Raw genomic sequence first — 14,845 nt, forward strand, 5'->3', positions numbered from 1 at the left:
GAAGGATTTTAAATTCTATTCTGGATTTTACAGGGAGCCAGTGCAGAGAAGCTAATATTGGAGAAATATGATCGCTTTTCCTAGTTCTTGTCAGTACACGTGCCACAGCATTCTGGATCAACTGGAGGGACTTATGGGACTTATTCAGGCAGTCTGATAATAAGAAATTGCAATAGTCCAACCTAGAAGTAACAAATGCATGGACTATTTTTTCAGCATCATTTTGAGACAGGAAGTGCCTGACTTTTGCAATGTTACATCGGTGAAAGAAGGCAGTCCTTGAAATTTGTTTCATGCGGGAGTTTAAGGATAAAACTCGATCAAAGGTAACTCCAAGGTTCCTTACAGTGGTGCTGGAGGCCAGTGCATTGCCATCGAGAGTAACTATATCTTTAGATATTAGGACTTGGAGGTGTTTAGGGCCAATTACAATAACTTCAGTTTTGTCAGAGTTTAACATCATCATCAACAACATTTAAAATTGCAGGACATCCAGGTTTTTACGTCCTTAAGGCATGCTTGAAGTTTAGCTAACTGATTAGTTTCATCTGGCTTGATCAATAGGTATACACAAAACCTTGTGGAACTCACCGTTTACATGTACAAACTGAGAGCGCTCTGATAGATAGGATTTAAACCAGCTTAGTGTGGTTGCTTTAATGCCAATTACATGTTCCATAATAGGTATGGAGGCTGTAATAGGATGTGATGGTCAGTGGTGTTGAATGCAGGACTAAGATCTAACAAGACAATTACAGAGACAAGTCCATTGTCCAATGCAATTAAAAGGGCATTTGTAATTTTCACCAGTGCTGTCTCTGTGATGCAATCTAAACCCTGACTGAAAATCCTCAAATAAACTATTGTTATTTAGATAGTAACACAACTGATGGGCAAACAGTTTCAAGGATCTTAGAGAGAAAGGGAAGGTTAGATATAGGTCTATAGCTGGCTAAAACCCCTGGATCAAGAGTGGGCTTTTTAAGAAGAGGCTTAATTACACCTATTTTATAAGACTGTGCAACATAGCCTGTTAATAAAGACAGGTTGATCATATCCAGTAAAGAAGTGCTAACTAAGGGTAAAACTTCTTAAGCAGCCTAGTTGGGATGGGGTCTAAGAGACAGGTTGATGGCTTAAATGAAGAAATCATTGAAGTTAGTTGAAGAAGGTCGATAGAACAAAAGCAGTTTCTAAGGTTCCTGTATTTGAAAATAAATCGATACCTGTTGAGGGCAGGACGTGATGAATTTTTTCTCTAATAGTTAAAATTTGATCATTAAAGAAGCTCATGAAGTCGTTACTACTGAGGGCTATAGGAATACATGGCTCAATAGAGCTGTGACTCTCTGTCAGTCTGGCTACAGTGCTGAAAAGAAACCTGGAGTTGTTATTTTGCCTAATGATGAGTAGTAGGCTGCTCTGGCATTACGGAGGGCATTCCTGTATGTTTTAAGACTATCTTGCCAGACTAAACGAGATTCTTCCAGGTTGTTGGAACGCCAGTTTCCGTGATATTTGCTTTAATTTGTAGGTTTGGGGGTTATACCATGGACCTAACCTTCTTTGTTTAAGTATCTTCTTTTTAGAGGGGCAATAGAATCGAATGTCGTTCGCAGTGAGCCTGCAGCGCTATCAACAAGATGGTCAATTTGGGAGGGGCTGAAATTAGCATAGGAGTCCTCTGTTATATTGAGACAGCACTGAATTAAATGCAGATGGGATCGCTTACTTAAATTTAACTACAGCACTATTACACATCTTGGAGTTTTTGCCTAATGGCGTGTAGTCCAGTAATAGGAGTTCAAAAGTTATTAAGTAATAGTCCGATAAAGAAGGATTCTGTGGAAAGACTATTAAATGTTCAATTTCAATGCCATATACCAGAACAAGGTCGACGATGTGGTTAAAACAGTGAGTGGGTTTATGTACACTCTGACAAAAGCCAATCGAATCTAATAATGAAATAAAGGCAGTACTAGGGCTATTATTTTCTATGTCCACATGAATATTGAAATCACCTACAATAATTACTTTATCTGTTTTAAGGGCTAAACTTGATAAAAACTCTGAGAATTCAGATAAAAATTCAGAATATGGACCAGGAGCATGGTACACTATAACAAATCGAATTGGCTGTTGTGGTTTCCAGGTTGGGTGTGAAAGACTAAGAACAAGGCTTTCGAATGAGTTATAATTTAGTTTAGGTTTAGGGTTTATAAATAGGCTTGATTTGAAGATGGCTGCAACTCCACCTCCTCAGCTGGTGCCTGGAGGAATGTGAGTATTAATATGACTGGGCGGAGTGGATTCAACTAAGCTAAAATTCTTCATGACCCAGCCAGGTTTCAGTAAAACAAAATAAGTCAATATGATACTCTGATATTAAATCGTTCATTAATACACCTTTAGATGACAGAGATCTGATGTTTAAGTGTCCATATGTAATCCTCCTATTTTATTGTGCTATTTCAGCATTTTTGTTTAGGTTTTTATGTATCATATTTATATAATTTAAGTGGTTGGGGGGCAGACAACATCACTATGGGGTTTTAGGTGGGTAACTGCTCTCGATGCACAGAAAAGCGTGTAGGACTGCAACTCTGCCTCCTCAACTCTGAGTTGTCATGGTTTAGGTCTAATAAACTCAGATTTCTGGATATGAGAGCTGCTCCATCCAAAGTGGGATGAATGCCGTCTCTCCTAATCAGACTAGGTCTTCCCAAGAAAGTCCGCCAATTATCTACAAAGCCCACATCATTTGCTGGACACCACCTCGACAGCCAGCAGCGGAATGAAGACATGCGGCTAAACATGTCATCACTGGTCAGGTTTGGCAGGGGCCCAGAGAAAACTACGAACTCCAACATTGTCATTGTCATATGTACACAGCAACTCAACATTAATTTTAGTGACCTCCGATTGGTGTAATCGGAAGTCGTTGCCGCAGACGTGAATAACAATCTGTATTTCACTGTATTTCCGCTTATCCTTAGCCAGCATTTTTAAATAGGATTCAGTGTTGCCTGCTCTGGCCCCAGGAATACATTTGACTATGGTCACTGGTGTCGCTAACTTCACTTCTCAAAATGGAGCTGCCAATAATCAGAGTTGGTTTCTCAGCAGGTGTGTCGCTGAGTGGGGAGAACAGGTTGGTGGTGAACCGTGGGCTGCTGTTTAGGGCTAGGCTTCCTTCCGACAGTCACACAGCCTCCCTGGTTTCCTGGCTGCTCGGGAGCTGAGGAGGCAGAGGAATAGCTAAACATTTGACACACTGAGCAGGAGAGTGAGAGGGAGAGAGAAAAGCCATTACTAGCTGCTAAGATAAAGAACGGTGGCTAGCAAAACTGAATAAACTGTGGGATTAGCAAGAAAGTCGTTAATTAACTGTGATGAGCTAGAGCAGCAAAAATACGCTACTAGTAACACACAAACACCGGTGACCGGAAATGAGACAATGCGCTTATTGCAGCACATCAGTTTCAGAAAGTGGGCCCCCCTCAGATTATTAATCTTACAGTTTGATCTTTAAAATCACTCCAGAGTAAAATGGCTATGAGTGGGTTTAACCCACAGTGATTATTTAAAACTAAGATTAAGCTTTAGTATAGGGTTGGTATTCTTCTATATATTTTCTTATTGTTAACAAATCCCACAAACAAAGACCATAACCAACAATGTGTTGTTGCCTGTGGCTCTCAGCTCCAACCCCATTGGTTCCTACTGAAGACGTAAATCTTTAAAAAGTCTCACAAATATAAAGTTTAATTTCTACCAAGGCTCAGTAAATTTCCTAAAACAGCTGTTTTTAGCAATTTTTGGACAACAATGGAGCACAATGGAGCTCCATGGCACAAAGGAAGAAGATATATCAGGCTGTAATACACACACAATACTTGTTAGTAGATACATTCACTGTTGGTTTGGCTCTGACAATAAAGATGAATAGAATATCATGATATACTTAAACTGGTTTTTAAAAAAGGCAGAACACAATTTGAACTTAATCATTAAACTAGTGTATCAATACAAATGTGATGTTACGCACACTGAAGCTAAAAGACAGACATTAGAAATCCATAAATAAACACATGAACAAAAATGCTTGTGACTGGAACTGTGAACCATTTTTGTGCCTGTTCAGGTGGAGCAGGTCAAGTCCAGCTCTCAGTAGGTTGAACAGCTTCAGCTCAGCAACTTCAGGTCACTCTGGACCACTCAGGTTAGACACTGCCTCACTCACACACACACCCACACACTTCAGGTAGAACTGTTTATTAGTGTACAGTATTGATACATACTCAGTTCTGTGCGATGCTCCATTGGCCCGTCTCCTGTTGGCAGTGTGATGGACATACTCAACTTGTGGAATGATGACCCAGAGGAGGTTCTCTTGGACCTGGGCTTCGGCTGTGACGAACCTGACCTCTCTGGGCGCATCCCGGCTCGATTCATCAATCATCAGTCTCAGGCAAGAGGAATAAACCTCCAGGTGTTTCTGGAGGCCCAGAAGAACCGGCTGGACCTGGAAAACCCAGATGTCAGCAGTAAGTCTAAGTTTTAGCACTATGACGAGTGGTATACGTGTGTGGAAAAGCACTTCCAACAAGTGATACATGTATGCCAATGTTTATTTGTACCATGCCATCCTACTACTGGCATCATGCATTTTGTTTGTCCTTTCTTGTTCTACAAAATTTTGGAAGCTGTAGGAGCATTAGTGAGGTCCAGCTTTGATGCTGGGTGATAAGGCCTGGCTCACAGTCAGAGTTCCAGTTTGTCCCAAAGGTGTTGGATGGAGTTGAGGTCAGGGCTCTGTGGACGTCAGTCAAGTTCTTCCACACCAAACTAGGAAAAGCATATCTTTTTGGAGCTGCCTTTGTGCACGAGGGCATTGTCACATTGAAACAGGAAAGGTCCGAACACAAACTGTTGACACAAAGTTGGAAGAACACTTTTGTCTAAAATATAATTTTATGCTGGAGCATTAAGATTTCCCTTCATTAGAACTAAGGGGCCCAAACCAGGAAAAAACAGATCCAGACCAAACTTAAGTATGTGGAGCCAGGTGTAAGTACAGGGATCCCAGCACACACAAGGAATGCCCAGATCAACTGAATGTATGTATTAAGTCAAACACAACTTACAAGTTTGTGAGGACTACCGGTTTCTTCCTCAGTTTTGCTCATCACATGACCAGCAACAGGTTTACACTTTCAAAGATAGTTGGGATGGGATTTGTTAGGTCTCTGTAAATAATATTATTAAGAGTACAGTCTAGACCTGCTCTATAGGAAAAGTGCAATGAGATAACTTCTGTTACGAATTGGCGCTATATAAATAAAATGAATTGTGGCAGCTTATAGTTAAATGAAATTTAATATACAAATTATATACAGAAAAATAGCAATTTAAGGTCACAGCTGATTACTAATGAGATCACAAATTTAATAACAATATGAAAGTGTAAATTGTAGCCAGACATTAGAGGCAGACGACATGACAGTGTATTTCAAATAATGTGTAAAACAAAATATATATACATTTATACTTTATATGAGAAGGGAGGTGTACTAAACAGATATTGTTTAAGTTTTACAAGATTCATTTATTTTCAGTTTAATTTTTCTTTTTCGTTTGATTTTAAATGTAGTGGATTGTTTTTCTGCACATGTACACATTGCAACATTTATTCATTTATTGCAACTATTATGCAAGTATCAACAACAGCAGTAATTTGCAATTTGCTTAAAAGTTCTTAAAAGTTTGAGACATTATATTCAAGTATGTGTCAGATGGAACTGGGGTTATGGCAGTGTTGTGGGGTAGCAGAGGTGGTATTGCTTGTGGATTAGGTTGGTTATGGCAGTGCTGATGGTGTTTGGTATTCAGTCAGTGACATTAGGTGTTGGAAGAAAATCATGTTTTTAGAAATGTCAGATCTGGTAAAATATCATTGGATAAGCTGTAGACACTAGTGTCAGTGACTTACTTCTTCCATGACTATCAACACGTCTGCTACTGTACTTGTTTCAAATTTGTTGTCAAGCGTTTCTCTCTTCTCCTGTCTCCTTCAGATCGTTTTAGACAGCTCGAGGTTCTCCAGCAGGTAACTACAGCGTTCTCCTCCTTGGTGGGGTCTTCTTCCTCCTCCTCCTCCCCTCTCAGAGCACCACAGGGGAAAGACCTGCCTCCTGAGGCCCGGGAGAAGAGGAGGCGCATGGGCATGCTGTTCAGACGAGCATCAAAGAAGTCACTCAGCCAAATCCACAACCATAAAACCCAGGACCTAACCACACTTGCTGAGACCTCTCTTCCCTGTGCTACACCAGAGTCACTGCAACTTCCACCCAGCATTGGAGACAAGAAAGTACCCTTAAAAAAAGTCAAACCTGGACTGGAGACTGTGTGTCTGAGTCCTCTGGCAGAGGAGCAAGGAGCTGATCCATACCCTCAGGCCCAGCCTCATGTGGCTTCTTTGATTGCCCATGAAGGAGCACTCAAACCCTGGCCCCTGAGGGAAGGTCTCCCCCTGGCAGTCAGCACTTTTTTGCAGAGGAAGAAGAGCCCAGGGCAGGCCAGGGAATCATTTGAAATGGAAGAGGCAAGACGAACTGCAACTGTAACAGTTCAAATGCAACACTAACACTATTATAGCAGGGTGGTTAGTCTGCAAGATATGTATATTTGTGTTTCCAGTTATTTGCACTTACATTTTGGAGGAAACATATACTGGCCACCATTAATTTTTTTAACAATGATGTATTTCGCTTCAACCTAGATGCAAAATGTTCATATTTGCAAAACATTCTCAATCAATGTTTGCTTTACCTTGCATATCCACTCCTGGCAATAAAAACAGTTTTAAACATGTTAGCTGCACATGAATGCAGTTACTATGGGACAGGGTTGACATGAGCGGGGAAGAATATGAGAAACACCTCTTAATATAATGCAATCCAATCCAAAGCCACTAACGACAACCCCCAAATGATTAAAGTGTTGAATGAATCAACACATTTCTGTATCACCAAAAACTGAACATTAGACACGATTTGTTGCAGAGCTTTTTTAATTGTATTGCATTAGATTATAAAAAGCAATATCATATTAAAGTCATATTATTACCCACTTCCCTGCAAAGTTTATTAATGTTGTTTTATTTCATGTCTCATTCCAGATCCACAGTTTTGATGAATGTAGTGTCACAGGGAGCTACACGGGAGGAGCAGAACATTTAGGTGGGTCAAGCATATAATTATTTAATAAAGTTTTCACATTTTCACTCTCTCACTCACTCTCTATCATCACTTTAAAGTACAAGCAAAAATTTTCATCACAAAACTGTATATCTGAGACATGAATTAAACTTTTACAACATAAGAAAACTTATTTGGCTTTGGAGAGTTTTAGATAATCAATTCATGGGAGCATGAATATGCAAATCATTTGCATGCAGCTTCAACATCATGGGACAATCTACTTTGATGCTTTGATGCAGAAATGCAAAGTCATTATAGGCTTTGGTCATTTTCACATGGGAATCATTGCTAGTTATACTGCATGTCACATGTTTCCTGTCAGGGCAAGATGTCAGGGAGGTGAGTTTCACCAGTCATACATTTTCTATGATGTCAGTCTTAATGATATCAGGATTTTTGCCGTATTAATGTGTGAGTGAAGAAGCTCTTGTTGGTTTTCCTGCCTTTTCTCTCCCTCCCCCTCAGGTGCAGGGACTACAGTATAATGTACATTACAAAGTAGGAGCACTAATACAAATAACAAATTCAGTATGAAAGTGCCTGCAATGGAACCATATTGACTTGATCTTCAAGAACAGTCAGTCAGACATTTTGCGAAGTACTCCCAGAGTTAGATGAGGCCAGCAGTTTTCACCTGTTTCTAGTCTTTGTGCTAAGCTAAGATAAACACACCCTGGAATCTATCTATATATGTACTGGCCACACAGACATTAAACTGATACCCTCTCATGTGCATCTTGGAAAGAAGGAATACAACCATATTTCCCTAATGCCTTTTGGGCTGGACACACTGGGTGTTAGGATTATAATGCACTGTCCCTCCTTCCCTCTGTTTTCCCTTCCCTTCCTTGTGTGTGTGAGCAGTACAGGGTGTAATACGGACCAACAGCTGCCAGTCAGACAGCAGTGGTTTTCTAGAGGAGCCCTTCATACCCTCCCTCTCTCAGCAGGCGTCACCAGGACCTGATCTCATCAAGGTCTCCTCACTTACTAATGCATACTTACTCTTCTCACAAGCCCCCAACTTTATGGAAGCGCAATGCTAAATCACTGTACCCCTTTAAATAACTCACACTGATTAGATGACAGAATGTGCTATGTCACTAAAATGTGATGTATAGTATGTACAGTATATATAGAACAATTCATGTGTCTGGCTGTTTGACTGTCTGTATTGTCTGTTTGGTTGCAGGCTCTGTCAGGCCTGTCAGGAAGGAGCAATGACAGCCAGATCATTGAGAGGCCAGGCTCCCCCTCTCCTTCTTCCTCTCATACCTCCCCATCTCTCCTGCTCTCCTCATCTTTGACCTCTTCTGATGTTGACAAATCTGTCCTCTCCGCACCCTGTCCTACACCAGAGCATTCATTAGTCTTTGGCCCTTCCCCATCTCCTGTCTTGTTGTGTCTCCCAAAATCTAACCTGCAAAATTCAGGGACAGAGACTCCAGCAGATCAGGATCGGTCTCTACCTGCTTCATTGCCTGCATTGGTATGTGAGTACCTTCCTCCTTGCTCTTCCTCACCCGAGTTACAGAAAGTAACTCACTACCAATCTCCAACTCTCCCATCTCCTGCCTTCTTTATCCCTCTCTCCCCTACATCTCCCCACATGCAACCTGCCTCATTGATTAGAGGGTCAGAGGAGATTAAAACTGAGGACAAGGATGCTCCATACCCCCACCTCTCTTTTCTTTCTCATGACTCTGAAGAGACAACATGCTCTACCTTTTCAAGTGTCCCTCCTCCTGCCTCATCTCCTTCTTCCTCTCCAAATTTGGATTGTCCATTTTCTGCCTCAATTGCTTTGTCTTCTACAGAGTCTGACTTTTCCTCTGGGAGTCCAGGGAACAATGAATACTCCCACTCTGCTTCTGGTGGCTTATCATCTCTGCCTCCCTACTCCCCCTATTTATGTCCCACTGCCCCTCTTGATTTTCATCGTCCATCCTCTTTAGCATCTAAAGACTACCCATTAACTGAGTCTCTCTCACAGAGTCCAGAAAACAATAAAAGAGATTCCCTTTTCCCAGACTCAGGTGAAATAGGCCTGTCTGATCCACCTACTGATACCCAAAAGAAAGAGGAAGAAACACCCTCCTCTCTCTCCTTTCAGTCGGACAAGGACAATCCCTTAGCTCCACTCTCTTTCATGCCGGACTCCTCTAAGTTTGAAAAGGGTTGTCCCACACTGCCCTGCCTTTCTCTTAAGACTTCCATTCCAGTTTGTCAGTCTGTCTTGTCATCACAACCACATGATCCAGATGGTTTTATAGATCCAGCTGTTGGAAGAATTTCAGACCTGACAGAGCAGTCCATCTGCCAACAGGACAGACCAAGTTCTCATGATGATAACACAGCCCCTGCTCCAGCCTCTCCTATCCAAGATGTTATTCATGTTAAGATAAATCACCTCTCTTTGGACTTAGAGGATACCCGTCAGAGGACTGGAAAGGGAGAGTTAGAAGGTGAGAGACATACTGACACTGTGCAGACTCGAGAGGATGTTGTTTACATCTCAGATACAGAGAGTTCTGCCGGTCTGTCAGAAGGTTCTAGATTAGTCTCTAAGGAAGTATGTAACCAAACAGAAATAGATCTACATGTCCCCTCTTGTAGTTTGCACAATGAGCTTTCACCTGAAACCAAACAAGAAGAGTTAAGAAAAGTCTGTCAAATGGAAATTAATGGCACAGAAAGTGAATCACCCAGAAGTTCTTTAGTTTTACATGATGAAGTTCCAAAGTATCTAATCGAGATTGAGAGCTTGGATATGGTATTTCAAACCTCAGTGGATTGCTCAGAAGATGAAAATGGAGATGTGGATGCCTTTTTTCAGCAGCTTGATACTGAAGGGCAAGTCTATTGGGCAGAACCCATCCAGGTTTCCAATCCAACCCCTGTGCTCGAAGAGTCAGGCAGCTTTGAAGCCTCAGACGGATCTCCTGGGAATTCTCTGTTGCCTAGACGCCAAGCTGATTCATTTTCATCCACAGGCAGAGCTATGCCTTTATCTTTGCCATCCTCAACAACAATGGACACTGACCAGACCTCAAGAAATGCAACTGCCTCCTCAGATACACCCTCCTCCTCGACTCTAGCTCCATTCTCATCCTCATCCTCAACCCCAGACCTCAAGCCATCAAGCCGCTCTGTTTCTGTTCAGATGTCTTCATCTCTATCTTCTCATATTGTCCACAGAAAGGATGTTCCCTACATGACTGACTCAAAACGCACCCTTCTCCCTAGTGTTCTCCCTTTGGATACCTCCACCCCTTTCCGTGCTGTCCAGTCATGGACAGACCTGCAGATTCAACGAAACACTCTCACCAATAAGTTATCACATGGGGCTGTTCATACTGTCCCAAACGAAGTGACTGTATCCACGAGTGCCTCAGAAACGACACAAAGACCTACACTGATCTTCTCTTCGTCTCCATCTTTCCCTCGGCTGTCCAATGACTGGCAGTCACATGACTGTCTCCCTGGGATGGCAAAAAATGACTGTACTGTGTCAGTCTCTGTGGATAAAGGGCTGGTGCCTGATGAGGAGGAAGAGGTGGACAGGAATGGAAATGAAGATGAGGAGAAGCTTTGGGAGGGTGATCATACAGCCACCATGGCATGCTGCTGCTCTTGTGACCATCATTGTACCTGCTGTACTCAGAAGAGTTACAACAAGCAACACACTCTGGGAAACATCCATGTGAGTAATACCACACTCTCCATAGTGTGTCCTTATTTCACTTGTATGTATTCAGTCAACCACATTCACATTGATAGCTTCCCAGTGTGTCATGTTCCAGTTGCAATCTGGTTCAGTCACGGGTCCGTCAGGTTTCAGTGTCCACTGGAATCACATTTATAATATAGTTTACAATTGTTTTGCCAACATTTTTCATGTTTTACAGCATACATACACATTTGCAGCTCAGATATGGTCACAGATGCTTTGTGGCTGTGCTTGGATATGACAACCTTTTGCTTCTAACTTTATCTCTGGTCACTCATTTGAAATGTCAGCTGCTGTCATTAATTGTATTTTTGTCTATTTTGTCTGACGATGTTGTGATCATAAAATAATGATTTCATCTGGAGCTCAGTAGTTGGTCAACATTGTATTTAAAGGCCACAATGAAATTTCTTGTTCTGTTCAATTCAATTTTATTTATATAGCATCATTTCATAAGTTATCTCATTGCTCACTGTTCACCTAGAATTTTAAAATAGTAATAATGAAATGGTAGTGGTTATATTAATATTAATAAAGTAATAATAATAGGAATGAAAGTCATAGGAATAATAATGATAATAATAGTAACAAAGCCAATAACAACAACTGTAGTATCAGTTGTCGAGCAGGAACACAGTGGAACCCACAACCACAGATGCAGGCTCTGCAGCTACAGAATAACATGCATTAATGGCATAAAAATGCATACAGATGTTGACAACAGACAAACAAAAACTGCAGGATTCATGCTCCTCGGTGGCCTCCCAGCTCGTGTCTGTACCTCTTTCTCTCATTCAGCAGTGGCAATAACTGTTTATGTCACCTTTAACTGTGCTTAAAAGAGCTTACTGACAGTTATACGAAATAACTGTCGGATTCCTTAACTAAAACCAGGACCTCCTAAACACCTCGGAATCAAATTTCTCAAGGGTCTCAAAACTCAAGCTGCTATGTATCGATACTGTGAAGTTTATTAATGCATGTTGAAAAGTGAGAAACAGCACCAAAAATCTGACTGACGGTGAACAGACAGGTGATGTATATGAATAGCCTGTTTCATACATTTCAACTATGCAGGTCTGTTCCTCCTCCAAATGGAAAATATCAGTCCTTGTTTGTCCAATGGAATAAAAGGGAAAGTCCTTCAACAGTCCTTTGTTATCATTAAACAAATACAAAATGGGGTTTGGAGAAGCACACGAGGTCAGTAAAGCTAAATCATGGTGTCTGTGATTCTGGAGAAAGATTGTTAATATTTGAACTCAACAGCCAAACACATATACCACTCCCTTCAGTGCTCCTTCAGAAGCTCCACCCCCCAAATTCATGGATACACATTGCCAAGGCAACAACACTAACAACTGGGCAATATGGTGGAATCCAGAGTGTCTGCTGCCTGAGGGTAAGTTAGCCTCAGTAAGTGGAAGCAGTTTTTATCTCTATGAAAATACAGGTGGCATATGTTTTTTGTAGCAGCTACTGTAGCAAGTGTGACAATAAACCTGTCAATATTTAAACAGGTGTTGAAGCCTAATACTATCTAGGCCAAAGTCTAAGCCGAGGAGTAGCTTAGCCTATGAATCGATAACATTATCGCTAGTAACTTCAACAGTAACAGTAACTTATACTGTACCGTCAGTGATACATGCCGTAGCAAGTAAAATATTTTTATACCAAGTTGGTTTGGTTATATCTCAGATTATGTTTCATTTCTATTATGATGTAGCTCTGTTCCTCGCCGGCGAGGACGTGGAAGAGGGAGAGTAGCCAGCAGAAGCAAAGGAAGAGGCAGAGGTCAGACTGCAACTGGTTCCAGTGGCTTGGACAATGGTGACCTACAGCGTGAGCACAAACACCCCCTGTTGCTGATGGAACAGAGTCGGTTCAAGCCACTTTGTTTCCCATTTACAGAGCCAGGACTATGTACAAACACCAGATTTTTTTCAGCGCACGCACTGAACGGACAGCTAGCGAACCGTGAGGAGATATTCACTGAATTTGACAAAAGGTGTATTGGATTACAATCGCTGACCCCACCTTTAATGAAGGTATCCATGCTGCCAGCTGTGTGTAAAGTGCGCTGGATTTGGAGAGGTCTGAGCAACGAGTTAGTCTGAGCAGGAGGAAACACAGGTGAACATAATCCATTGAAACATTGATACAGCTGATCACACATCTGTTGTCATTAACCTGTATTTATGCTGATTTTGTCAGATGATGTCTCGATTATAAAATAATGAGTGCCAGCATTGCAGCAGCAAGCTGTAAGTAATTATTTTAGCTCTAATGTACTGATTCTACATGCCTGATTAATTCGGATTCATTTCTCAGTCATCTGTTTTACTTTGTTATAAATAAAAAGCTTAAAATGTGTTGTTTCAATTTTCAACATCAATCCAACATCACACAAGTTGAGGATTTAGGTGTGAGTGCTTGCCTTATGTCTGCACTGGCCGCCCGCTACCTGTGAGGGTCGCACTGATAAACGGTGCTACAGTTTGATGGATTGGGAACTACTGCCTCTACATCCACATGAATCTACAAAAAAAAATGTTGTCTTTGTAAAGATCTAAACTCTCAAACTACTGACTGAGATATTCATCAGATCTCAATTTTATCATCATGAAAATGTCCAACAAAATAAACAATAAAGGTTAATGACAACAGTTGTCCTGTGTGATTGCAGAGAAGTTCACAGAGAATGTATCGGTGACCATCAGTGTGCATCATGGTGCAAAAAGTTTTAAGCTCTGCATAAAGTCAAGTTCATTCTCAAACCGTCCCTACTGGCAGCAGGTAACATTTCCAAGACAAAAGACAGGTTACACGTGTGAATGCATGTCTCTTTTTCTCTGATGTTGCAGCCACACACACAGTTTCCGCATGAATAAACAGTGTTCATTTCCCTGACATTTGCATCAGATTTCAGGATGCCGGATATAGCCTATTTAGGACATTAAATCCAGCCATCCTGATTCTGACTGAGCATTGAACTAAGTAGCCAATCATAGTCTGAAGCGACCACGCACCAATCAGAGAGATGCAACAGCATAGTAGCTGTCAAATACACACACAATCACAGTGACAGGCTGTCGGTAAAAAAAAACAAGCTTTACTTTGTGCATGTAGCTTGGACATTTTAAAGGCTTGTGGTTTTTGTTTCCTGGTAAACTGGTGATTGTTTCACGACCATCAAACTCGTTTTGCAAGCAGTACAGTATATTTTTCATAGATTGGTGATTCCTATCACATCCCAAGCCACAGTGCAGTAGTGGGTTTACTGACTGACATTATCCTGTCACACACTATGGTGTGGTACAAGTGTGGTGCAGTCTCTGCAAAGGTGCGACTTTCTGGCGGTAGGTTCTTCAAGTGCTACTACTGTATATGTCGTTTTTCGGCTGTATTAAAACACTGATCCTAGTGTAGGGGATCTCAAAGAGCAGGAGCAAATTTATTTAAATTTTTAAAATTTTTAATTTTAAGTCAATTATAAATAAATATCAGGATTTATGTACATTCACAAGGGAATTTGATGCTTCAGAGATGAGAGCTGCTTTGACAAAAATAGCATGAGTTCCTCTGGTCACTGAGGCCATGGATGCACACACACACTGGTCAGAATGGCAGCTAATTGCACCTGGATCCAATGTATGAGGGGTGGAAAGTATCTATAAACATGCACACCAGTACCTCAAACACGTACCTGCCTGCCTAACTTGCACTCCACCTAACCTAGTAACTAGTTCACTGTCTTTACCCTCATTAAATTGCCTGAAAAGTCATACTACACAATAAAAGCAACATATACTTGCAATAATAACACACAGGGTGCAGAACAAACGGCCAATCT

General features: G+C 41.2%; 1 protein-coding gene across 15 annotated transcripts in view; it reads left to right on the forward strand.

Annotated features, from left to right (window-relative positions):
• Window positions 1–14,845, forward strand: part of itprid1 (ITPR interacting domain containing 1) — a 71,128-nt gene that overhangs the window by 31,825 nt on the left and 24,458 nt on the right. For 10 of the 15 annotated variants that reach the window (XR_006375790.1, XM_044176739.1, XM_044176730.1 and 7 more), the window contains 6 exons: window positions 4,145–4,222; window positions 4,345–4,547; window positions 6,078–6,604; window positions 7,181–7,241; window positions 8,127–8,239; window positions 8,455–10,965. Coding sequence is in view for 13 of the 15 variants with exons in the window: in XM_044176739.1 (XP_044032674.1) it covers window positions 4,145–4,222; window positions 4,345–4,547; window positions 6,078–6,604; window positions 7,181–7,241; window positions 8,127–8,239; window positions 8,455–10,965 (3,493 nt within the window). In the remaining 2 variants the exon portion in view is untranslated. Of the gene's footprint in view, window positions 1–4,144; window positions 4,223–4,344; window positions 4,548–6,077; window positions 6,605–7,180; window positions 7,242–8,126; window positions 8,240–8,454; window positions 10,966–12,287; window positions 12,409–12,718; window positions 13,126–14,845 lie in introns of those variants that run through there. The other 5 variants (XM_044176737.1, XM_044176736.1, XR_006375791.1 and 2 more) reach the window with 4 other exon arrangements.

This window comes from Siniperca chuatsi, linkage group LG19 (genome assembly GCF_020085105.1).
Source record: "Siniperca chuatsi isolate FFG_IHB_CAS linkage group LG19, ASM2008510v1, whole genome shotgun sequence".
Taxonomy (NCBI): Eukaryota; Metazoa; Chordata; class Actinopteri; order Centrarchiformes; family Sinipercidae; genus Siniperca; species Siniperca chuatsi.